General features: G+C 56.2%; 2 protein-coding genes across 2 annotated transcripts; one reads left to right on the top strand and one right to left on the bottom strand.

Annotated features, from left to right (window-relative positions):
* The first annotated feature begins 1,130 nt into the window (after positions 1-1,130).
* UCK1 (uridine-cytidine kinase 1) lies at positions 1,131-7,354 on the top strand. Its single transcript, XM_033122750.1, has 7 exons — positions 1,131-1,481; positions 1,932-2,091; positions 2,987-3,083; positions 3,264-3,406; positions 3,502-3,596; positions 5,393-5,441; positions 6,165-7,354. Exons 1-7 carry the CDS (start codon positions 1,194-1,196, stop codon positions 6,341-6,343), a joined length of 1,011 nt encoding a protein of 336 aa, XP_032978641.1. The 5' UTR covers positions 1,131-1,193; the 3' UTR covers positions 6,344-7,354.
* Positions 7,343-22,944, bottom strand: POMT1 (protein O-mannosyltransferase 1). Its single transcript, XM_033122749.1, has 20 exons — positions 22,789-22,944; positions 21,824-21,975; positions 20,634-20,740; positions 20,434-20,484; positions 19,783-19,929; positions 19,015-19,126; positions 18,602-18,667; positions 18,423-18,516; positions 18,044-18,199; positions 16,847-16,977; positions 16,354-16,449; positions 14,953-15,045; positions 13,178-13,274; positions 11,789-11,881; positions 11,382-11,502; positions 11,021-11,118; positions 10,301-10,414; positions 9,509-9,635; positions 8,740-8,917; positions 7,343-8,120 (listed from the first exon to the last, which is right to left on the bottom strand). The coding sequence occupies exons 2-20, from the start codon at positions 21,943-21,945 to the stop codon at positions 7,946-7,948; spliced, it is 2,178 nt and encodes a 725-aa protein (XP_032978640.1). The 5' UTR covers positions 21,946-21,975; positions 22,789-22,944; the 3' UTR covers positions 7,343-7,945.
* Between the last annotated feature and the right edge of the window lie 1,555 nt (positions 22,945-24,499).

Below are 24,499 nucleotides of genomic sequence, written 5' to 3'. Positions count from 1 at the left end.
GTAAGGAAACAGTGATCACAACTCTACCCAAGGTCATTCAGCAGAGGCAAGGTTTGAACCCAACTTTCAACCCAGAGCCTGGCTCCTAACCTTGCCGTGCTCACTATGAACAGGTAAATGGCCCTCCCTGTTTTGAGCTCCTGTATATATTCCTCTCAGTTACGGGATGGCTGCCCCTTGGTCAGCTTCCCTCTGTCCAGGTCCACAGGGCTCAGGAGGCCCAATTCCCCTTGTACCTCTGCCCTTGATCAGCAGAAGCTGCCTGTAACCCCTCCTGAGATGAGTGAATACCTCTGAAGTTATATAAACAGTGACTTCGCCTGATGCCTGCACGTTACTCTAGTTTCTCTGGCATCATATTTCAGCATCATCAAATATTCATGGAACGCTCACAATGCATTAGGAACTAGAGCTGCAAAGAGAGCATTGGTGCTTCGGGGAAATCTACAATTTGAATCCATCACCTACGTGCCTTGTCTGTGCCAGGCACTGGGGTACAGGTGGCACCTAACAGCCTGGACCTCTGCCTTCTTGGCTCACAGCCTAGAGCGAGAGTCTAAAATGCCATCCAGTGACAGCTGGCCACCACAGGCAGGGTGGTGGAGAAGGCCAGGGGACACTTGCTGCAGAAGACAGTGGGGAGCCACTGGAGGCTCTAGCTGGGGAGTGGGTGAGTGACAAGAACTGGGCAGTGTCAGGAAACTCGGGTGGCCAGTGTAGATGGGCTGGAGAGAGGGTGAGCCGAGGCAGGCTAAGGCAGTGACCTGATGAGAGGGGTCGGACCCAGGTGGAGGCAGGAGCGAAGTGCGCTAGATACGTGCTAGGCGTGGAGGCGAAGGCCTCGTTCTTGGGGTGACCGCACACGAGGCGACAAAGCCGGTGCCAGGTTCTCACCCGGGCCACGGGATTCAGGAGTCCCACATGCCAGCCCTCGCGCGGGCCCATGCCCCCACTTCAGCACCGCAGTCCCAAGGGATCATTCCTGACCACCGGAGGCAGCGGAGGTGCGGATGGAAGGAAGCTTCCAGGCCACGGGCCTCTGCTGGGGAGGCCGCCGGGCGTCTGGAGACTCCCGCAGCCGGCTGCGATGCTGAGTAGCTTTCGTCCTTTGCAGCAAACACGCGGCGCAAGGAGCGACAGCGCCCAGGTATCCCACCCGCGCCGCCCGAGCAGCTGCGGGACCCATCCCACACATGCGCAGAGCCCGCCTCAGACTACAACTCCCACCATGCCCCGCGCGCACCCGCCGCTCCGTGCGCCTCCCGGAAGTGGCGCTCCGGGGGGGCGTCTCCGACCTCAGCGGGGGGGCCGGGCCGGCTGGTTTGGGGAATCAACGGCAGCTAGGAACCCGATGCGGGCAAGTGGGGCCAGAGATGGCTTCGGCTGGAGGCGGCGACTGCGAGGGCGCCGCGCCCGAGGCGGACCGGCCTCACCAGCGGCCCTTCCTGATCGGCGTGAGCGGCGGCACCGCGAGCGGCAAGGTAAGGGGCTGGGCGGCCTGGCGGGGCCTGCCGTGTCCGCTCGACCCCCGGCCCCGGGACTCTGGGCGACCCGATCCGGCCTCCGTCCAGAGGGGAGACACGCGCCCTTGCCTGCGGAGGGGTCCTCTCCCGGCGTGGGCGGGGCGGGTGCGGAGGGGCGAAGGGGCCGCGGCCGGGGGGGCCTGGCCTGGGCCGGATCGCAGACCCTGAGCGGCACGCGAGCCCGCGGGGCTTCTCCAAAGCCGCCCCACGGGCCTGGCCCCGGGGCCCCCAGGTGCGTGCCTCCCCTGCCAGTGCGCCGCGGCCCTCCTGCCCAGTCCAGCCCTGCTGTCGCTGCCTTCCTGGGTCAGTGTCTTCAGAAGCGAGGCCGCAGCAGAAGCGCCCAGGAGAGGCCCGGCGCCTGTGGGGGATGAGTGGTCTCAGGGGGGGATCCTGTTGCCGTGTTCCCAGTCCACTGTGTGTGAGAAGATCATGGAGCTGCTGGGACAGAACGAAGTGGACCACCGGCAGCGCAAGTTGGTCATCCTGAGCCAAGACAGGTTCTACAAGGTCCTGACAGCGGAACAGAAGGCCAAGGCCTTGAAAGGGCAGTACAATTTTGACCACCCAGGTGAATGTAGACCTTGAGGGTGGGGCGGCGGGAGAGGGGAGGAGGGCAGACCCAGGTCTGGGGTTGGGCAGGGATGCAGAGACCCGAGTGGTTCCCTGAAATTACCCAGATAGCCTGAGGCGGAGCGGGCTGCGTGGCTATGCCAGGTGGACTTGGCTAAGCTCTCTGGGCCCTGGGGACCCTGCAGGAACTGCTGGCTCCCTTGTTTGGAGCCAGTTAGGAAGTCTGCCCCTCAGAGGGGCCTGTGGGACCACTGCTCTGCCAGGAGTACGATCACGGAGAAGTTCACACTCACCTTCACGCTGTGAGGGGCCCTTTGCACACACCTCTGTCCACTGTGGCCTTTCAGTTCCCCACCTGCCCTGGGGCAAAATCCCCGCGAGGCCAGCAGTGGATAAATGAGAGCCAGAGGCCCTGATGCTCCATTTCCTGGGCGGGTCAGGGGCCAGGAGAACAGGTAGAGATGGGGTAGATGAGGCCAGGCTGCCCCTGCCGGCCACGACTTGAAGATTCCAGTCTGTGGCTGGCTGCCATCTTCATTCCTTTCCTGGGGACACATGGGAAGGAGGCCGGGCGAGCATCCGTCTGTGGTTATTTCCCAGAAATAGAGAGAAGCAGATGCCTAACCCACCTACCTCCCAGCACTAGCCGATCGGGAAACTTCTGGGTGGGACAGCAGCCTGGGCAGTGGCACTGCCTGAGGTCGGGAAGGACAGGTCCATGCTGTGGTTTGCAGGACTGCAGAGGGCTCTGCAAATGTAAACTGTAGGGGCCGCTCCCAGACGCAGTGTTCCTTAGGGTGACTGGTACCGCCAGCACCCAGCTGTGGCAGAGCAAGCTCCCTGCCGTCCCCACAGAACCCCTGGAACGTTTGCCTTGTGTTCCATCCCTGCAGATGCTTTTGATAATGATTTGATGCACAGGACTCTGAAAAACATCGTGGAGGGCAAGACTGTGGAGGTTCCCACCTATGACTTTGTGACCCACTCAAGGTGAGCAGGTGGTTCCTGGGCGGAGAGGGGTGTGTGTTGGGAGCTGGTGAGGCTTCCCCGCTGGCGCCTGCACAGACCGACCTGCAGACGGCCGGGACCTGTTGGTTCTGCGGACACCCCCTCCCACCGTGCCCTGCTTTCTCCCTGGAGTCACGGCCCGTTTCTTCTGCTGCCTGGCAGGTTACCGGAGACCACGGTGGTGTACCCTGCAGACGTGGTCCTGTTTGAGGGCATCCTGGTGTTCTACAGCCAGGAGATCCGGGACATGTTCCACCTGCGCCTCTTCGTGGACACCGACTCCGACGTCAGGCTGTCGCGAAGAGGTAAGGCAGACAGGCCTCTCTGCCCCTGGCGAGGCTGGCCTTGCCCTCGCATCCCAGTGTCTGAAGGTCACCGCTTTGCTCCTGTCCCGCTGCAGTTCTTCGGGACGTGAACCGCGGGAGAGACCTAGAGCAGATTCTGAGCCAGTATACCACCTTCGTGAAGCCAGCCTTCGAGGAGTTCTGCCTGCCGGTACCCATCTTTCACTTATTTGGGGATGCCTTTTCTCCCTGTTGAAGACGACGCACGATGCCTGTTCTGCGGGAGCTGAGTCATGGATGAACGTGGTCTGATTGACAAGTGGAGAATTAGCTTCTTGTACCCAAGTACCAGGGAGTAGTTCTCAGCTCCCAAAGCCCTGCCCTCTGCACCCACACCGGATTCCTCCTCCCTGCCTCGGCTTTCCCCAGCTCACCTGCATTGCCTTCGCAACCCTGAGAACCCCTACCCCCCGTGCCACTTGCCCAGGGCCTCTGCTCCGGCCTCTGCCTGCTTTCTGTGTTCCCAGGGTACTTCTCGTCATCTGACAGGCACGGCCTATCTTGCTTACACCCCCCAACTCCCGTGGTGATTTTGTCTGCCCACTGCCAAAAGTGCTCTCTGGCACGTAGTAGGTGCTTAACTTCATCACGCCGTATGTTTCTCCAGGGTGCTTTGTGCTTTTGGGCACTTGAAGGTCCAGTTGGCTGGCAGAGACGAGTTTGTGGTTGTGCAGTCGTCTGTCTTTTCCTCCATCTTACCTTTCTAACTGGATAGGGCTGCAGCTGTAGTCAAATTGGAGTGTTTTCAAGGGAAATTTAACAATATTTTGCTTCTTAAAGGTAAGAATACCACACGATGCTACAGATAAGTAGGACAAATGAGTTCTACCTGCTGCTATTTAAAAACAATTTTTACAAGCTTCTGGAAAATAACTAGAAAATTAAATTGACTGTTACCGTGGACACCACATCTGACCGGTGACCCTGTGGCGGCAACACCATCCTCGGCCAGAGCCCTGAGACGTGTCCTTGAACTTCCCTCTCGCTCTCCCTTCACCGTAGCCTCGAGTCTGAGCTGACCATGTCCCTCCCCACCCCTGCTAGTGGTTAAGACCTCTCTCCGATCTTTGCTGGGCTGCATCTCTCCTGCCCCTCAGCCCAGGGTGTGCATCCCACCAGTGAGCCAGCCCAGTGGAAGCCAAGCCGGCCTCTGTGCTCACGTCTTTCGTGGGTCTCCACTGCCTGCGGACACAGCTGCCCTAGGACTTGGTCCCTGCCGCCTCTGCGGCTCATCTCGTGTTTGCCTCCTTGCTCCTTGGCCCAAGTCCACACGCCACAACAGCACACGGTCCATAGGTCCATCTGACGGGCCACACCAATTTCTCCCTCCCCGCCCTCCGCTTTGCCTGAGTCAGGAGTGTCCCCTCCACAGCATCTGGCGGGGGTCCCTCCTCGGCAGCCCTGTACCGCCTGGCGTGTCTCCCTGCCCTTACCTAGCAGCAGGGTGCACAACGGAGGGCGGCTGCTCAGCGTGGGCACATGAGAGGCTGGGTGAAGGGAAGGGAACGGACACTGCGGCTGTCCTCGCGTGCGATGCATGGATTAAGTACACGGCACGTGTCCTGCTCGCTCCTCCAGGCTTCTTGCCGAGGTTCTTAATTGCAGAGGACGCACGTCACATGCTGTGGAGGGTGCCACGCTCACTTGGCCCAGTGAATTGTTAGCACAGAAAACTGTCCCCTGCCACAGTGTTCGTGGGACCGGCAAGACAGTGTGTCAGAGACGCCAGGAGACACACCTTCTCCTCTGGCTGCCTGGGCGCTCACTTCCTGGAGCACTGTCCCCCACACCTGGCTGATGATTGCCCCAAATCCCTGTTTCACCCCGCCTGTGACATCCCAAGGCTTGCTCCCCTGCCAATGCTTCAAGTCAAGGCCTGAGCAACTTGAAGTCACCTTGGGGAGGGGACGGACGGATGCTTACGAGACCCTCCTTTTTGCCTTGCAGACGAAGAAGTATGCCGACGTGATAATCCCTCGTGGGGTTGACAATATGGGTAAGAACCAGGCCAATGGATTGCCCGACCCCTCTGTCTGCTCCCAGAGCCACAGGGCAACACTGCCCTGTCCCAGCGTAGTTACTGAGAAGCCATCTGTACGTTTGTGGCACAAGTTAATATACTTAAAAATATATTTAACATGCTGTACACCTTAAACTGATGCACTTTATATGTCAATTATATCTCAAAAGCTGGTGGAAGAAAAGCATATACATATATATACAGAGGGTGCCAAAAAGTATACACATTTTAAGGAAAAAACTTAAAATTGTGATACTCAATATATGCCAATAACAAGATGAATACAAGTCACGTTTGACTTCTGCAATTACAAGAGGTGGTCAAAGTGGTTCCCGTCAGCGTGCAGACACTTGATTACGGTGAACTACTGCTTGAACAACGTTGGCCAAAGTGTCCACTTGTAGACAGTTTTTTGGCACCCCTGGTACATATAGGACACTGACAGGGAGTCACTGTTAGCAGAAAATCTTTTCACCAGGCTCTTAGTAGAAACCCTCACAGACCAAGCCAGGAATTTTGACTGCACTCATGCCCTGACATGCATTTTTGTCTGCTGAGACTTTGTGCCAGACGGACGTAACCAACGGGGTTTCCTGGCCATAGGCTGGGGCGGGTGCAGCCAGCGAGCGACAGCAGCCCTTTGGCTGGCCGTGCACTGTGCTGGAGAACGAGTGCGCTAACCATTCTTGTCTATTGCAGTTGCCATCAACCTGATCGTGCAACACATCCAGGACATTCTGAACGGTGACATCTGCAAGTGGCACCGCGGAGGGTCCAACGGGCGGAGCTACAAGAGAACATTTCCTGAGCCAGACCATCCCGGGATACTCACGGCCGGCAAACGATCGCACCTGGAGTCCAGCAGCAGACCCCACTGAGGACGGTGCTCAGCCTCCAGGCAGGCCCCCCAGAGATGCCCGCCTGGCCTAACAAACGCCACCGCTGCTTCCTCTCTGGGTCTGGTACAGCCGGTGGTATTTGGGACGCATTGTTCCACCTGCTGAATGGGATGCTGGCAGGTGTTCCTGGTATGCGTACTAGCTCCCTCATTCTGGAGGGTGAGGTCTGTGCCACTGAGAAGCGCTGCGGACAGTGTGGGGAGCCTGTGGTGCCTGCGTCCAGGAGGAACACGTCACCTGTTTGGGGACGATGGAGGAAGGTGCCCGGACACTGGCTGTTCCAGTGTTTCTGACAGTGAATCCATAGTGAGAGGCTTTCTTTCTAGTACAATCTGGTTCTCACACGTGTAACTGAAACATAATACTTCCCTTTTTATGTGTTTTACATCCAAATGTTTTGTTTTATTGTTTTATAACACCATGCTAGTTGCAACCGATTAACCCAATTTCATGACCCGCCAGCGGGTCGTGATCCAGCCTGGTGCACACTGACCCAGGGAGCCACGGAGATGCCTCCTTCCTGGCCTGTGCTCTGAAGGCAGAGGGCGGAAGGAGCCTGGGGAACAAGCGTGTTCTTACCCAGCATCAGACAGAAGCGGGGTGTCCTGCTGGTCCAGCCCGAGCCTGCCTGGCCCCTGCAGGCGGGGTGTCCACACGCAGTCCTGCACGGGCCTGACCCAGGTGCTGCCTGACAGGTTTCTTCCCCAGTGGAACCAGGGCCACGTCCAGGTGTGTGCTGTGGTCCCACAAATCCCTGTGGTCTTTTGTCCTGGTTTGTCTTCCCTCCTACATGGTGGCTGTCCCTTCCCACTGCCACCAGCTACACTGCACGGGCACTCCCAGTTTCCTTCTGTTGAACAGTAACTAGTTACACATGTGACATCACTCGAGCGTGGCTGAGCTTGAGGCTGGTTTCTGATGACTAACAGTTTGGTCAAGCCTATTGTGTCCTTTTGGAGAGTCAATAAATAATACCAATTTGAATGCCAATTTGTCCCTTTTTTATTAAACCAAAAAAGACAAATTCAGGACAAGGAAACGTATGGGTGACAAACCTAGACTTGAAAATGCTACTCGCATACGCCTCAGCCAGATCTCGAGCCTGGAAGAGCCAGAAACTGAGCCGTAACAGTTGTCACTGTCGTGATGGGAGGACCACATCCGGTCACCCCGGTGGCTTATCTGACACTGAACTCACTGGGGCCAGAGGCTCCAGCTCAGCGGGTGCCGGGGGTGCTCAGGACAGAGGAGCGGCCGTCTGCCAGAGCCTGCCACGCCATCTGTCAGCATGACTGACGCCCATCACTGCCCTCCGCTTCCTGCCTTTCTCCCCCATCGTGAGTCCTGCTCTAGCCACTCAATACCACATGCCCTAGTCGGGGGCCCTTAGGGGTTAGGGGACACGGGGACATGTTCTTTACTAATTGGAAAAAAACAAACCTCGCTTAAAATGAGGGGCTTATCTGAGGACTGTTGCAAGAACAGAAGCTCCATCAGGCCGGGATGGTCCCCAATGAGCTTAGAGCCACACACACTCCACCGTGTCCTGACCTGGCCAGATGCTTCTCATTCTGTCATGGCCTAATATTTTCGGATCAAGATGTCCCAGCTATCTTTCCAGCGCAGGGCCTTGAGTTCGCTGGCTGAGAGCGACTTGTCCCCATAGGTGAGTGGGCGCAGCGTATTGAACACGTGACAGGCGGAGGCGTACCATGCCACCACCAGGGCACTGAAGAAGCTTCTCTGGAGCTGGGACCTGTGGGCACCAGCGCAGGCCCAGCGTGAGGGGACAGGCCCATCCCCACTGACTGCCACCTGTCGGCCTCCTGGTCCTCTCCCCCGGCCTTCCTGCTCCTTCCCTCCTGCCAGCCCTGCCTTAACCAGCCCTGTCCCAGCAGCCTGAGGCACCGAGTGCGACCTGCCTCACTCGTCTACTCCTCGAATCTACACAGTTTCTGTTCCATCTAAACTCAGATGCCAGCGTAATCACATCGCAGCCCTCCAGAGACACTTTGAGGCTACCGACTAGCACAGGCTCTGGCGTCCAGCACCAGCTCTGCTTTACAAAGCTTCCCGGTTCATCCAGCACATCCGAGCGACCCTCCTGCTAACCCCCAGCTGTTCCAGAACACACCAGCACCTCCGTGTTTGCCTTTGGTCCTGGTGTCCTCTAGGCCACAGACGCCCTCCTGTGTCCCACCCACTTCAGCTCTTTTCATGGCCCAGCAGGCCGCGGCTTCGTCCTCTGAACCCCTGTGGCACCTTGTGTATACCTCACATGACCTTAACCCACTCCACGTCGCACTGAAATCGTCACTTGTCTCCCCTGGGCCCTGACCCCCCCTCCCCCGCGAGGCGTGGCTGTGGGCCCATACCTGCACAGGTGGTCGCTGAGGTGCTGCAGCACCACGGGGAGCAGGAGGATTTGGAAGGTGAGTGCGGGCAGGTAGTGGTAGAGGAAGAGCGTCTTGTCCATCAGGAAGAAGGGCAGGTAGTTCACGGCCCAGCCACCGACACACAGGACCCCGGCCAGCACCCAGCGCCACCAGGAATCTGGGGAAGAGCCACCTTAAGCCAAAGCGACTTACCTGGGCCCGGTCAGTTGGGGCTCTGCCAGGCTGTCAGACTGGCTCACTCGTCCCTGAGTCACACACACACACACACACACACACACACACACACACACACGCTCTCACTTCTTGACGCTCCCCCCACCCCCCCCGCCCCAACCCTTGGAGGCCCGGCCCAGCCTCAGCTCATGGGGACTATAGTCAGTCTGACTCCTGGGGAAGCTGAGGAGCGGGGCGTCAGTGGGGAGACAGCAGACCCTGGGTGCTTATTCCTTTCCGTTTCAAGACTGTTTTAAGCAGGTTTGTGTTATGAGCAAACCACCACCAACCCTGACTAAGCGCCTGTGGCCACTGTGCCACCCAGCCATCTCCAGGGCCTGCAGGAAACCAGCGTGGAGCAATTCCTGCCCATTCTTGCACCTCCCTGCAGAAGCCTCGAAGGCAGTCAGGGAGCTGAAGTGCAAACTTTTGGCTCTGGGGACACAACAGCAATTCAAGTTTCCTGCTGCAAAGAGGTAGCCGTAAGACAAAGCTTTCTGGTCAGAATTGGGGACGGGGCGGCAGAGGCACTGACCCTCAGGCAGGTCACAGATCTTTCTCCGGCGTCGGAGCAGGTACCAGAGGAAAAGCAGGGCATAGAGCACGGTGGCGAGGCCGGCTGAAGCCCAGATCACCACGTTCCCCAGCAGGTGGATCTGAGCCTGCAAGGAAGCGACAAGGAGATGCTGTCGGCACGGCCTCGGCTGCCAGGGCGCCCGCAGGGAGGACGCCCCAGCACCCAGCGCCCTCCAGCCCTGGACGTTCCTGTCCCCGATGAGAGCCTTTCTAGAAAGTGCTGCGGTTCTCTAAAACTGGGACCGCAGAGCCGTTCCCAGAGCGACTACAAGGAGCAACCCAGAGCTATGGGTGACCTCTGGGGCCTGCTTCCCGAGTGACCGCTGGGCTGCACTTCTCGGTGACGGGGGAGGGTGAGCGTTTTTAGCGCCCCCACACCATCCAGTGAGTGATGACTGAGCACGGCCTGGGGCTGGTGCCGGTGCTGCCTTCTTTCTAATGTGTGGGGAAAACATAAGTAAAGAAGCACAGGGTTGGGCTCAGACGTGAGGTGCCAGGCAGGAAGGAAGGGTGTATTTTAAAAACCACTTTTGGCCGAAAAGGGGAACAAACTGCTCCCACAACGGCAGAGAAGCCCAGCTTCCTTCCACGTGCAGACATGACCTTTCTCCTTGGCGTCTGATGGCAGCCCTGGCCTGTGCTGCCCAAGCATTTAGAGAAAAGCAAGTGACAGGCCTTTGCGAGGACAGCTCTGGAGGAAGCCAGGGGGCGTGGGAAGCACAGAGGACTCTCCGCCCGATAGCGCCCTTACACTGGTCCTGGGGTGCAGCCAGTACGCGATGTTGGTGTCCAGGGTGACCCAGTCCAGCGGCGTGGAGCTGTACTTGTGCTCCGAATCGTCACTTCTCACCGTCAGCATCCTCCACTGCAATGAAGCCAGAGGCCCCTGAGACGCACGCGGACAGCCAGAACCTTCATTGCTCAGGGATCCGTCAGGGGTCGAGCAAACGGCTGTCCCTTCATGCGGGTGTCCCACCTCAAGTTCATTCAGCTCATGAGGCAGAGGCAGCGTGCCTGCCGAGGGGGGCATGCCCTCCAGGAGCCCTGAGTTCTAGCCGGGCTGTGACCCCGGGAGGTGGCCGCCCCTGGGGCTTCAGTCACCTCGTCTGTAGGTGAAGTGATTGGCCTCTGTGCTGAGGGCACTTTTAGATTCGGGACCCCAAGACTGTGGTTCTGATGGCTCTAGGGCTCCACCATGTTCACTGTTGCCCATTTCAACCTGACCTGGGGGGCCTCGAAACATACCCTGGCAATGTGGCAATGCTATGTGGCTATAGAATCTCCTGCCTGCAAAGCCAGAGGCCTGGCTGGGACCAACAATGCTGTGAGTGCCACAGCAGAGGGAGCGACACGCCCCTTCCCTGCTGAGTCAGGTCCCAGTTTAAAGACTGATGCAGGGAGGGAAGAGTCCTACACACCACAGCGCTTTCTCTGGCGACCAGCCAGCCCTTTCCCTCCGCCCGGGGGTCACCTGCAGCTCCGAGAATCTGGCCATGAAGCTCAGGTTTCTGCTGATGTCCACCTGTATGGGTGAATGCAGCTCCAGTTCCCTCTCCTTCTGTTCCTGGCCTGACAGAATATACCAGACGCGACAGAATGTGAGTAGAATCAGGGTAGAGAGCGCCCCCCAGAAGCTGTCGGCTCAGTCACAAGCTGGCTTCCCTGCTTTTCACTCACAGTGACTCCATTTAGTTTTTCCCCACATGTGAAACTAGGCGGCAAATTAGAATCTTTGGACCCTAGAAAGCTGGCAGCACTGCCTGCCGACCCCTCAGGGTGATAATCTGGTTGTTTACAGGGAGGGCGCTCAAGTCACCGTGTGCGGGTCTCACTTTTGCCGTAGCGGTGCTCTTCCACGTTCCACACAGTGCTCTCGTGGTAGCCCCGGGACAGCTTCTCGCCAACCACCTCCAGCTGCCGAAAGCCCCAGTCAGGGAGGTGCGCCCCACTCAGCTGGAAGACGAGGGCAAAGGGCGTGACCGGGTGGCCCCGGCCCTGGCTCACCCCCAGCGGGAAGGGACCCCCGCCCCTAGTCAGTCCGCAGGCGTGCCTCCCTCCATGGGGTCTTCAGTCAGGGCTCAGTTCTGAGACGTTATAAGGGCCTCCGCCTGCCGTTAGTGCAAGCACGGCAACGAATGAAGCAGATGCCCGGCTCGGAAGGCTGGGCTCAGCCTGGAGAGTGGACACAGGCGCTGTGGGCCCCGAGCTCTGTCCGTGCCAGGAAGAAGTGCGCCTTCACCTTCAGGATGGCAGACGTGTTCACGTGCACGAAGCGCACCTCCGACAGGATGGTCTTCCACGTGTCCGCAGGTGACTCTCTGTTCACGATGTCCTATGAAAGAAAGCACGTCTGGTCAGTTAGTTAGTTCTTTTCCAGATTCCCTTCAACGTCAAAACTGACTTGGCTGATACAAGGGGACAAGCGCCCCAGGGCAGCCAGCAGGCTGAGCCTCCCTGCCAGCAGGGTTCTCTGGTAGAGGCCTCGGGGCCTAAAAGATGCCTGTTCACCCAGAGGGCCCAGCGCTGAGCCCAAGTGAGAAGATGGCACAACGGAGGTTCCACACTGTCCCTGAAAGGTGTCGTGGGGGATTCCTGACATCAGGTAATAAAACACTAACATCTGAAGAGCACTTGGCATTGTCTTGCTGCTGATGAGATCAGTGAGCCCCAGGCGACAAGTGGCAGCTGGGCCCAGGGGCCGGCCCTGCTATCAGCTGTTCTCCCTCCTGCTCCATGCGGGGCTGAAGGGGCCGCATGGAGGTGGGGACATCTGCAGCACGGAGCGGGGGAGGTGCTGCCTTACACAGAGGGAAACTCGGCCCCTGAGTCATTCACACTGGGGACAACCAACACTGGGGGTTGAGGGGGCACTGGTGTTAAGTGGGGAGCTGCTGCAGCCAGCTGGGGGCCAGGAGCAGAGTCTGACTCATGGAGGTGCCCCCAGGCCACTGCTGCGAGCACTGTCACAGTGTCGCAGTATGTTTCACGCTCACGTGACCTAATTCAGCCGGGCCAATGGTTTACTACAAGAACACTCCTCCTGCTACCTTCCCCAGGATGCCACGTGCCGCTCTGGAGAGTGAGGGTCATCTGTAAGGGGACCACGTTGCCCTGGTCACTCTGAGGAAGGCGGCCAGCAGCCCAGCTGCCCCAGGAAGGGGCGTCCCCAGAAATACCCCCCCCAGAGGGCCAAGCCTCTCCCAGGAAATCCCGCAAGGAGGGCGCTTGTGGCCACCAGAGAAGGGCTGATAGAAGAGGCTCCCTGGTGACGGAGTGTGGCCGGAGCCGCCAGCCTGTGTTCAGTGCCCTGCTCTTGAGGCTGACCAAGTGACCGAGGCGGAGGGCATCTCCGCCTGGCAGAGCCACATGAGCCACACACAGCCCAGCACAGAGTGTTTACCAATCGTCCTGTAAACCTATTCTGATACAGGAATCATCCAGATTCCTGTGGTCCATGAAAGAGGAAGTCTCTGATCCCTGTGACAACATCTGTGACTTTTTTATGACTATGAACCACTTGCCTAACTTTACACCTGAATCAGAATTACTCTAAATGGCGGTTTCAAACACTCTGTGTCAGAAGTATGCGGGTCGGTGGCCATCACAACCTGTTTCCAGCGGGACTCACCAGTCTCCAGAGGTTCTGGGCAGGCATGGAGACGTTGTAGTCGATGTAGCAGGAGACCTCCTGCGAGTGGGGGCTCAGGGGGGCTGCCACGTCGTGCCTGGAAAACAAACAATGCTTGCGGGACCTCCCTCAAGCTCTGCTGAAAGGCGTTCACTATTTCTTTAGGGAAAGATACTGAAACAAAGCTGGCTCAGCCTTACAGGGCAACGGGTCTCACAGGGGCTCCTGCCCAGGACGCACCTCCTAAGGGCTTAGGCGTAAAGAAAACACTGAAGAGGCAGAAACTCAGCAATAATCACATTTCCAAGGCAAGTACACAGACGTGGCATCTCACAGAAGGCAGTCTAAACTGGGCAGGTCTCCCCATGCCACTTGCAGGGACAAACCAATCTCCAAGGAGGGCACCTTCTGACCCAAGTGCATGGCCACATGCAGGAGGGCCGCTCCCTGATGGCCAGGGCTTGAAAATGGCTGAGATGCCAAAAATATTGTTGGAAGACAACCTCAGACGCCCAGACACACCACTTCCTCTCATTCACTCCCTCAGTGACCGTGCTACGTAAGCGCCAGGCACTGTCAACGGCGCAGGGAGCTACAGGACAGTCCCACACCCCTGGAAAAGACAAGCCAACGCGCTGATGGACCGGACAGTGCCAGGCTGTGCGAGTGCTGAAAATGACACCGAAACAAGGCAGGGACAGCACACGAGAAATGCTCTTGGATCAGGGGACGTTTCCGCTGACACCTGAATGAAGTGAGTGGTGGGCCAGGGGGGATCCGAGTCGAAGAACATTCCAGACAGATGGAACAAATGTTCCCCAAGGAGGCTGCACTTGGCCATTTCAGAGACAGCGGGGAGGCCCGGGTGACAGGAATGGCGTTCACCAGGGGGTCACCAGGGGCTGCAGCTGGGGCAGAGGTGAGGACGGTGTTCCAAGTGTGACAGTCACACTGTGGGAGTCACGGGAGGGCTTTCGGCAGAGAAGGGATGGAAGCAGGTTGTGAGTTTTTCCAAAGGGCGCCGTGGGCTGCTGTGTGAAGGGTGGAGGCAGGTCAGGGGCGTTATTCCAACAGCACAGGATGAAGGAAATGGGGCCTGGACTGGGGCGGAGGGAGTGACGGGAGCCACGTCTGGGGGTCAATTGTGAAGGTCAAGACCATGAGATTTGCTGATGGGAGAGGAAGAAACATGGGAGAGGAAGAAAAGAATCAAGGATGGCGGCTGAGGCCGGGCTCTTCCCAGGGACAGCGCCCTGCACAGCCGTGCGTGCAGTGTGGCCTTTGGAGGGTTGCCCGGACTTGAAGCACGGATGTGGGAGTCATGAAGATGCCACGAGGGGCCCGAGCACGTGGACGTGCAGAGGCTGCCCAGAGGTCAAGCCAGGTGAGGGCTAAGGGCACCGTGTAACAGCCCTCCTGACTCCATCTACGCCCCGTCTCCATCCTGCCGGGACCCCGAGACTTTAGGTGACGCCCCCTACGGAAGTGCCCACACCTCGTCCTGTGCACACGCGCCTGCTACTCTCCTGTCATCACCCACGCATGGCCCCACCTCCCCTGGGGGACGGGCAAGCTGCCTCCTCCCTCCCTGAGACTCCGTTTTCCTTCCCATCCCTCCCCTCAGCCGCCACCACCAGGGTCCCCTCCCCACATCGCGTGCAATGGAAATGCTGTTCCAGCCCCAGGGAGGAGGAGAGCAGAGGGGTGACAGTGCTCTGAGCAGAGACCCTGCAGGAAACTCCAGAAGGAGCGAGGAGGGAGCACGCAGCACTCACGTGTTCAGGAGGCGTGTGGTCATGCCGTGCACCAGCTGCACCACGTCTCCGTGCCGCACGGGTCTCGGCGGGCTGCTCACCTCCAGCTGGTGCCTGGGGAGACACAGGCTGGCTGCACGGTGCCGAGCCGGGGCGCCCAGCAGCCACACGCCCGCCGTGACAGGGGCTCCGAGTGCTCACATCGGGCAACCTGTACCTTAGCTGAGGTGAACTCGTGTCATACAAAACACAGACGTTCTGTTGAACTGCTTTCTGGAAGCCAAGGTCAGGTGCTTCTGTCTGCCACGATCACATTCTAGCTGCTCTGTTTTGTCTACAAATGCCACAGTGACAGACACACTACACGCTCAGAAATCCTTTTCTAACACACGGGCTTTTCGTGCAGCGTCCACTCAGTGAGCGCGTATTCAGGACCTGTTAGGTCCTGACACTGGGCTGGGTGCTGAGCGGACGGCTGGACAACCAGGCGCGGCCCGCTGCCCCAAGTCACTGCAGTAAGAGGACAAAGCCCTGAACAAACAAGCGAGACGCAAACTGACAGTCAGCGGCTGTACAACGATGCATGTGAGAAAGCCAACGGGACAGTGGCAGAGAGGAGGGGATGGTCAAGGCAGCCTCCCTGAGTTGCTGACCTTCAACTTTTAAGTCAGAAGGAGCCAATCGGATAGGATGGCTCCTGGGGGCAAGCACCTGCAAAGCCCGGGGCAGCAGTTTGCCTCACTGGAGAAACGAAGACGCAGGCCTGCATTGTGGGCAGGGAGGAGGCTGGCGCCACCTCCTGGTGGCATGGGCCCTGCAGGCCGCTGTGAGGGGTCTGGATTCCATCTGAGGGCAATGGAAGCCAGAGCAGGAGAGTGACCTGTTGTAAGTTACGTTTTAAAGGACCACTTGGGGGGCTGAAGCTGGGGGGAGGATGGAAGCAGACCGTTAGGGGAGGCGGGAGGTGGAGACCTGGATGGTTTAAGATCTCGCTTGGAGGCAGAATTAATAGGACCGGCGGATGGACTGGAGGTCGGGGGCAAGAGTGAGAGAGACCTCATCTGTGAGGCCTGAGCAAGAAAATGGCTTTCAAGAGGAGAGTTCTTGTTTCTGCATGGAGGGGAGAGGGAGTGGTGGCCGAGGGGCGAAGGAGGAGGAGAGTTTGGGGCAGGTCTGGCAAACACTGGGCAAGGAACTGAACAGGCAGTTGTTCACTTCCAAATGACCCATCCCCCTCATCACGGGCTTCTCAGCACTGAGCTGAATGCAGAGCTTTGAGGGAAGGAGGTATGGACAGACAGGACGGCCCAGACTGCCCGAGGGCCTCGTTGGCCAGGCCAAAACGTGAGCTCTGTCAACTCCACTTGAATTAAAAATAAAAAGAGGTGAGCCATGCCCAGAAGTCGCAGGACCTGTACGCACCTCCCAGGGTCCTTGACGATCCACCAGTTATTGACATCTTTGAAGGGGTAACAGGTCACCTGCTGCTGGTGGGAGCTGCCTCGGCCGTTCTCGTATCTGCATGAAGGAGTCAACAAAGAAACATGTCTGCAGGTAGGTTGGTGAAGGGGCCGGTCGGCCTTTCTCCCGAGGTTCCTACAAACACTATTAGCAAGGTATATAACGGGAAATACGGATATAACAGACAATAAGTTTAAACCTAAGAGGGACTAGAACACGGGAACCTAAGCAGCGCTCAAGACGGGCAGCAAGCGACGTGTGGGACAGCCAGGGACGAGCTCAGCAAATCCCTTCCCGCAGGTTTACACGCAGGACTGACAAGACTCATGGATAAGCAGGTCTAAGCTCAAGTTCTTTTTGTCTCCCAAACCTCTTCATATAAAGTGAAAGCTGGTAACAGCAAAACTATGAAAAACATTTTATCATCTTCCAGGTGAGACAGTCGTTTCCTTACATCATGGGGTAGAAGTGCTGGTGGGAATGAAGCCAGCAGGGCACGGGTTTGCCGAAGGCGTTCTTCAGGGTGACCTGGGAACCATATGCCACCTCCAGGGGCTGGCCTTGCGTGATCCGAGCTAGCCCTCCCTGAGAAAAGGCAAAAGGGGGCGAGTGAGAGAGACGCATCGCACTGGCCTCTCCGACAGCCACTCCTGGTGGGAGAAGTGAGTGTTCGGGTCGCGGCAATTTCACATAACTAGCTATAATTATACACTATCTAATCCTGTCGTGTTACATTCCGTGGTCCTAACTGTAGCCACCACTGACTGAACGCCGCCTCTGGCGCTAATCCTTCCACCCACACACACCCTCATCTACTTCTGACCGGTATCCTGAGCTAAGAGCAACTGTTATGTCTGGTTAAGAGATGAGAACACTGAGACGCGGCTGAATTCAAGTTGCCCACACACGTAGCTGGCCGCTGACCACGACAGAGGGACCTGACTCCAGTCCACTTTCTAACCTCCTCAGTTAGCACAATTTATTTTTAAGTGTGTTTTTCCAGGACCCATCGGCTCCAAGTCACGTAGTTGTTTCAATCTAGTTGTGGAGGGCGCAGCTCACAGTGGCCCATGTGGGGATCGAACCGGCCACCTTGGTGTTCAGAGCACCGCTCTAACCAACTGAGCTAACCGGCCGCCCCTCAATTAGCACACTTGGCCATTTTTGCAAAGTCTGTGCATGAATGAACGTGCATGAGTCTGTCCTCTAAAGCACATGTATCGGCCCAGAGGCTGGAGGACCTGCCACGGGCCTCCAGTAGGTCACCCTGATGAGAGCTGGCCCTTCATCTCTTCCCACACCATCAGCACAGTCAGAACTAGTTTAAAATACTGAAGCAGATTCCTCATTTCTCGATCTGCTTTTCCCTCTAATGCTCATTTGATGGTGTTTATATAAGAAACTCTATGTCAGGCAGCCGGTTTGCTCAGTGGTTAGAGCACGATGTTGATAACACCAACGTCGCCTGTTCGATTCCCACACGGGCCAGTGAGCTGCGCCCTCCACAACTAGATTGAAAAAAAGACGACAACTTGACTTGGAGCTGATGGGTCCTGGAAAAACACACTGTTCCCCAATAAGAAAAAAAAAAGAAAAGAAACTGTCTACTGTGATCCACTTTCTCAGGTCGCTGTGGCATGTCCCTTCTTACCTCTAGGCTGGCCTGGAAAGCACTGGACATGATCTGGTCGTGGGGCCCAGAGCGGTAGAGCAGAATCAAGTGGACATAGAAGAAGAGCAAGTACATGACGACCGGGATGACCACGAGAGCCACCGCTCGGGCCAGTATGTGACAGAGCACACAGATCTGTCAAAGGAGGAAGAGTCACATCCCGCCACCCCACATGTGCCCGGAGTCAGCAGCAGGAAGCCCCGCCACCCGCCCGCAGACGCCGCCAGGGCGGCTCCCAGACCTGTCTTCTGAAGCCTTTCCACTAGAGGCTCCCCCTGCTCCGATCCCACCCCCTCGGAACCCCACGCAGGAACCCCACGCAGGCCGGTCTCGCGCCGCACAGGCTGTCGGCACCTACATTTGACAAAGTCCGGTCTCCTATCAGCTGCCAGGCGTGAACGGCGGCAACTCCGAGCACCAGCAAGTAAGTGAAAAGACCCATGTATTTGATGCTGGAAAGACCAACGGAGAGAAAGTGCACGTGAGACACAGCCCGGGGAGGACGGGCGCCGCCTCAGACCCCTGGACTGAACTCACCCAATGGCACAGGAACAGGCCACTCCCGTCAGCATCAGCCACAGCCACCATCTCAAGGAGAAGGGCCTGGGGGCAGAGCAGAGGAGAGAGCTGGGAACAGGTCACCAAGTGTCCCCTGAAGGCTCGGAGACCTCTCAGGGTCAGCTGGCTGCACCAAGCTCTAGGTACAAGGAAAATGGACCCTCATCTCCCAAAACATCAGTTCTTGGCCAGAACATTTCTCCAGTTAGTTTAAGTTACAGAAAAATGAGAATGTATTTATGAGTTCATGAGCCAAAGGCCAGCGTAGGTGACTGAAAGATGGTGAGCGAGCAGCTGCCCAGAAGGAAAAGGCCTCGGCCCCTCTTGGGTCGACAGACCACCCAGACTCCTCTTTCTCATTAACTAGGAAAGACACGTCCCGTTTTCCATACCTGTGTTTTTGGGAGTTGGAGAACTTCAAGTAGGACAGCACAGCCAATAGATTAAAAAATATTAGCACTGACTCCAAAAGCATTAGCCTTGACTGAGTGATCAGGGCATTCTCTGTTGGAAAGATGACGTCCGTCAGTTGTAAGGAAGCAAAGAGCAAACAACGTATGACGACAAAAACATCCACAAAAAACATACATTTGATATGTCACAGAACGTGAAGGCGGGAAGTTCAGATGTAGGGTGCCTGGAAGGGGACATGCTCCAGACCATGAAGGCAGATTCCTAGGGGGGAGTCTCACCCGCTGAGACCTGTGTGACCTTGGGCGAGTCACTGCACTTTCCTGAGTCTTTGGTTTTCTCGTTTGCAGAAGTAAAACTGTGCAGGCCACCGTGAATGTTGTAACCCTATGACAGCACAGGGCCTCAGCGCTGTCACCCAGTCAACACAAATTCATTTATTTTATATGTGAGCTCATTTCGTTTGTTATAAACCTGGGCTCGGAGATTCTGTCTGAGGAACACCCAGAAAGAGGCCTGGGAGGTGATGGAATGAGGGAGGTTATCGGTGAGTGTACCCAGGCACGTGCCGCACACACTGGGAGGGGGGTGACTCCCAGAGTCACAGGTGGACAAACTGGATGAGTAGAAGCTGCTGCAGGGGGCACATCTGTCAAACCCTGAGCTCTCCGGGGCCACACATTGAAATGTAACAAAGGCCAGCGTTCGCTTCTTCCCTGCATCAAGGCAGCCAGAGGCCCGGGTCTCACCAATAAGCATCAGCAGCGCAGCTCCCATGGCGGCACAATGAGAAAAACGGAGCTCCCACACAATCTGGTAGGCCATGGGGACCGACAGGGCCCCTGCGAGGGCCGGCAGCAGGCGCAGGGACCACACGGGCACGTTGCTGCTGTATTCTAGAAGGCAACCACAGCGGGGCTGAGTGCACCATGCACACATCACAGTCGTTACCACAGGTGTTTTCACACAAAGCATCACATTCCTAGGCGCTAAGACCAAAGTGCATAAGCCTGGGGACCTTACGGAGGAGGAATGTGCAGTATGGCTCTGAAGGCTTTGAAATGAGCTTTATACAGTCAAAGACCAGCTCTCACTAAGGACCTGACATTAGTTAATACTTATTTCTAAATTTATTCCACCTACTTCCAAAAACATTGTGGCCACACACGCAATTTACAAGTACAAAAGAAGTGCAATCAAGAACTAGAAATAAAATCATTATTGTAACTAAACACTAAGATATTCACCAGGCTTTTCGAAAGTCTTTCACTTGTACCCAAAGAATTTCTCATACCCTGGACTTAGATTCATAAACCACAGTTGTGATTTCCTACGAAAGCCACTACCACTCCAATGCAATATGTACAAATGAACAAGAGAAGTGAAAACAATCTTTTTACCTGCTCCAATTCTGTTCCACAAGAAGTTACCATCGAATCCTCCTAAATAACCTAAAACAGAGGCTTAATCAGTAACCACGCCATTCAGCAACATTTCAGGAGCACCAAACTGTGGCAGGCAATGGGGAAACAATGGGAAATAAATAAGACAGGGCATCTGCCCTCCAGAAATTTCACCTACAGGTTTTAAAGGATCCTACCTCCCAAGGCCAGCAGCATGTGGCCAAATGGCGGTCCATTGCCATCCAAAAAGAAGACTCGCTTCATGTAAAAAGAGATGTACTGGCCATAATATACTTCATCGAAACTGAAAAACAAACCCACATTAAATTTCACTATAAATCTTAGCTGTAAACAAAAGGCGTCAGGATTTACGTACACCTGTGTTTCTAAATGACTTCAGGGAGTGGTCAGCAAAGGTTGGCTCTTGTGTACCAACTATACCAGGTCCCCAGATATGAAGAAATGTGTGCGACATCATCCGTCCATACGGGCAGGAAGGAGAACTCACCAAGCTCAGTCAGGCACTTAGGAGGCCTTCCCGACACAGATTCTATTTCTCTCCCTAGTTTTCAGTTTAGGGGTGCACCATGAGCGAGCCTGCTGAAACGAGGCTAATCCCCTTGTCTATCAGCACGTCTGTGGCTAAAAGTCGGAATCAGATCTCGGACCCAACGAAAAGGTCGTAGGTGCAAAAAGGAAACAGGGCGGAATCAACCACAATAAAACGTTTTCAGATGACATGAAAGAATGGCAGTCAGTTTTTTTAGGCATGATAATGCTTCTGTGGTCATGTGGTTTTTAAGAATCTGGATCTTTTAGAGGTATATACTGAATTATTTACGAATGAAATATAATGTTTATGATTTCCTTTAAAAAAATATAATACACTGCACAGGAGCGGGCTGCTGTAAGTTGATTAACTGTTGAAAGTGGATGATGAAGGAGTCATTATACTATTCTTTCTACTTTTGTACATATTTGATGTTTTCCGTAATAAAAAGATAAAAAAGAACACGTGTATTAATCAGACAATAAACAGCCCTTTGACAGTAAAAGCAATCATTTCCCATTATGACAAAGAACACACTATAAGGTCAATGAGGAATTACTTCCAAATTCCTCAATCTTCCACCCTCCGTTGTCTAAGTTTTAATGGTCACCTGAGGCTACTGCCCCAGCTACAGACCTAAGACTGAGCATGTGCACTCTGCAGGGGCTTTCCTGCGGACAAATCAGTCTCTCCCCTAACTGCCAAGCAATGCCCATCACCAAGAAGCCCGGAATTTCACTCTCCCATTTACGCTGCTTTAAAAAGGCACTTCCTGTCATCAATGTGCTGACCAAATTCCAGTTCTTTCCCATTCACCCTGAATGACATTTGGCTTACACCACAGCCCTTGGATAGGTGAGTTGCCACAGTCGGCTCAGTAACGCCATCAAGGTCAGGACCACGAGGTTCAGGTTGACAGTAGCCGTCACCACTACAGGGTGCTGCAAAAATCCCAACATCTTGTAGAAAAGCAGGCCCGGGAGAAGTCCCTGGAAAAGAAGGGAAGAGCTGTCATCAGTAAATGGGTGGCAACCAGGAAGGCTCACAGAGGCTACGAAAAAGGACCTCCGATGCACCAGGAAGAACCAGGCTGTGGGGCTGTTGAGTCAGGAGGCACCAGCAGCTACCCAAGATGGGAATTCAGGAATCTCAAGACTGAATATTCACTCATTCAACACCTGGGTCCAGGTACCCCTGCTGAGGAGGGAGGCCATTGGTAATGAATGAGATGGCCTCCTCCGCCCTCACCTGGGCAGTGTGGCCAGCTTACAGCCCTGTTACCTCCAACTCCTGAGCCTAAGAGCCTCGTCTGCCCAAAGCGCCTCCCTCCCTTCCCTCCTTGGGGCAGCACCATCCCCTGGCGCCCCTTTTCTCATCCTAAGGGTACATCGTCCCTTCATCTCCAATTCTCTTAAGGCTACATCTGCCCTGGATGCCCCCGCTTCGCTCCTTGAAGCGGCATCTGCCTGGCAGGCCCCCCGCTCTTCTTCCCGAGCACTCCATTTCTTTTCCGCAGGCTGCGTGAGTCCCGGGCCACTATCTTTCCCAAAGGTTTCATCTGCCCCTGGGTGCCGCCCTTCCTTCCCCGGGTTCACTTGTCACGGCGCCCCCATTCTCCACTCGAAACTGCACCAAGCTGCAAACCCTCCCTGTGCCGGCGCACACCTGCCCTCGGCCCCGCCCCCTGTCCAGGTAGGACCCGACGCCCCCAACCCCAGCTCTTCCGCAGGCCGCGCATGCGTCTCCTGCACTGACTCGCCTAGGTCCCGACTGAGCTTTCGTCCCCGGCGCTGCAAACGTACCAGCGTTTCTTGAAGTCCCCGCAGAGACTCTCCCCCGGCCGGGCCACAACTGGGATCCGACGGGAGGCACCGGCGGTTGGAGGGCCCGGCCTCGCGAGGGCGAGGGCGAGGCCGCTCGGCACTCAGCACCGCCCTGCTCGGCGCTCGATTCGCCGCGCCTGCGGGACAGCGGCGCGCGTGCGCACTGGGCGTGCGCCTGGCGGATTTGAAGTCTCTGCTACGCGAGAGCCACGTCTCTCTCCAGCATGTTAGTCACGGGTTTGGTGATCCTCGAGCCCCCTGGACGCGCAAGTATCTTTTAAAACAACCGCAGGTTGCTGAGTGTGGCGCGGGCCCGCCGTGTGCGGGACGCAGCACCTTCGGTGGACGGAACGCACTCCCGCATCGTCGTCGGGGCGGCATCGCGACCGGGACGGTTAACCGAGAGGAACGCCCCTTCCCCTCCCCCTCATCCCTTCTGGAGCCCCTCGTCTACGTACGTGTATGTTAATAAGGACAGAAAGGCCACTGCGGACGTAATGACCGGAATTACGGGTCTTTACTGTTTGCAAGGTTTTTGTTTGTTTGTTTTTTCCACATATTGGTCAACCCAGCATTAGATGGCATCGGTTGAGAACGTAACGGTTACTTGTGACTTCCCCGCGACTCGCCCAACCTTGTAGAGGGGAGCTGGGGCTCAGCCCGCGGTGGCGAGAGGGCTCCCCGGGCCCCGGGCCGCCTGTGAGCCGCCTGTGGGCGGTGAATCCAGGGTGTGGGTGTGGCGTTGGAGCTGGGAGGTGCCCAGGCCAGGTCCCCTTCTTCCAGTCCAGGGGCTCAAAAGGAGCCTGCGTATGGGCAGGAAAGTGTGAAACTCACTTGGGGATGGTTTATACATTGTATCCATTCTTCACTGGTGCCGTTGCTATGCTCAGTGCTGCCCACGACGTCTTTGAATCTGCACCACCCCGTAAGGCAGGTACTGTTACAGCCCACGTTTCACGGTGGGTCTGAGTAATGAAGTGTCCCCTAAGGCCACACAGGCGATGGCAGAACTGGTACTGCCTGGACCCAAATCCAAGCTCTTGATCCTTCGCTGTCCGGTCCTGGTCGTCCTCTTTCCTATCCCAACGTGCAGCAGCACGATCCTCTCCTTCCAGCAAAAGGGACACTAGACTCCCCAGCAGAACACAAGGAAGCAGTTGCTTGTCTCCTCTGACCCACCCACCGCTCACGGGCAGGGGGGGGAGAGCAGAGGACAGGCAGAGGTCACGCACACGCTCAGTACCATCCACAGGGCAGAGGGTGAGGACTGAATGAATGCCAACCCATTTGGAAGATGCACCTTAACCCTGGGTTTCAATCTTTTCTCCCCCATATTGCTTTAAGGCATTTCAGCCAACTCACTCCTAACCTCCACGTAAACTGTCTCTAAAGTGAAAACTCTTCCATTTGTCTCTCTAGTCAAATGACAGAAAATTCAGGGACACACAGCCTGAGAAAGCATGTTCAGCTTTAGTTTTTTGTTTTTTTATTTAAATAAGGAGAATCCTTTCATATGGAAAGAGCTAGTACAATCACATATTTGAAAGGAGAAACAATAGGTACTGAATTGGAGGGAAAGGGTGAAGGGTGAGCGCCCTGGTGAATCCATGATCCCATTTCCCATCCTAGGCAAAAGCTTCCCCAAAATAATGTATAAACAAGCCACACATTCCACCTTTAGCCATCGTCT

This window comes from Rhinolophus ferrumequinum, chromosome 12 (assembly GCF_004115265.2).
Source record: "Rhinolophus ferrumequinum isolate MPI-CBG mRhiFer1 chromosome 12, mRhiFer1_v1.p, whole genome shotgun sequence".
Taxonomy (NCBI): domain Eukaryota; kingdom Metazoa; phylum Chordata; class Mammalia; order Chiroptera; family Rhinolophidae; genus Rhinolophus; species Rhinolophus ferrumequinum.
This window is presented reverse-complemented; position numbering and strand designations above follow the sequence as displayed.

Bases quoted from the DNA above. Each gene is read 5' to 3' on its own strand.
- UCK1 (XM_033122750.1), top strand. From the start codon at position 1,194: ATGCGCAGAGCCCGCCTCAGACTACAACTCCCACCATGCCCCGCGCGC. The intron at 2,092-2,986 runs GTGAATGTAGAC...CCATCCCTGCAG, and splicing joins GTACAATTTTGACCACCCAG to ATGCTTTTGATAATGATTTG. The intron at 3,407-3,501 runs GTAAGGCAGACA...GTCCCGCTGCAG, and splicing joins CGTCAGGCTGTCGCGAAGAG to TTCTTCGGGACGTGAACCGC.
- POMT1 (XM_033122749.1), bottom strand. From the start codon at position 21,945: ATGTTGGGATTTTTGCAGCACCCTGTAGTGGTGACGGCTACTGTCAAC. The intron at 11,882-13,177 runs GTGAGTCCCGCT...TTTCTTTCATAG, and splicing joins CCCAGAACCTCTGGAGACTG to GACATCGTGAACAGAGAGTC. The intron at 10,415-11,020 runs GTGACCCCCGGG...GCTTCATTGCAG, and splicing joins CCAGATTCTCGGAGCTGCAG to TGGAGGATGCTGACGGTGAG.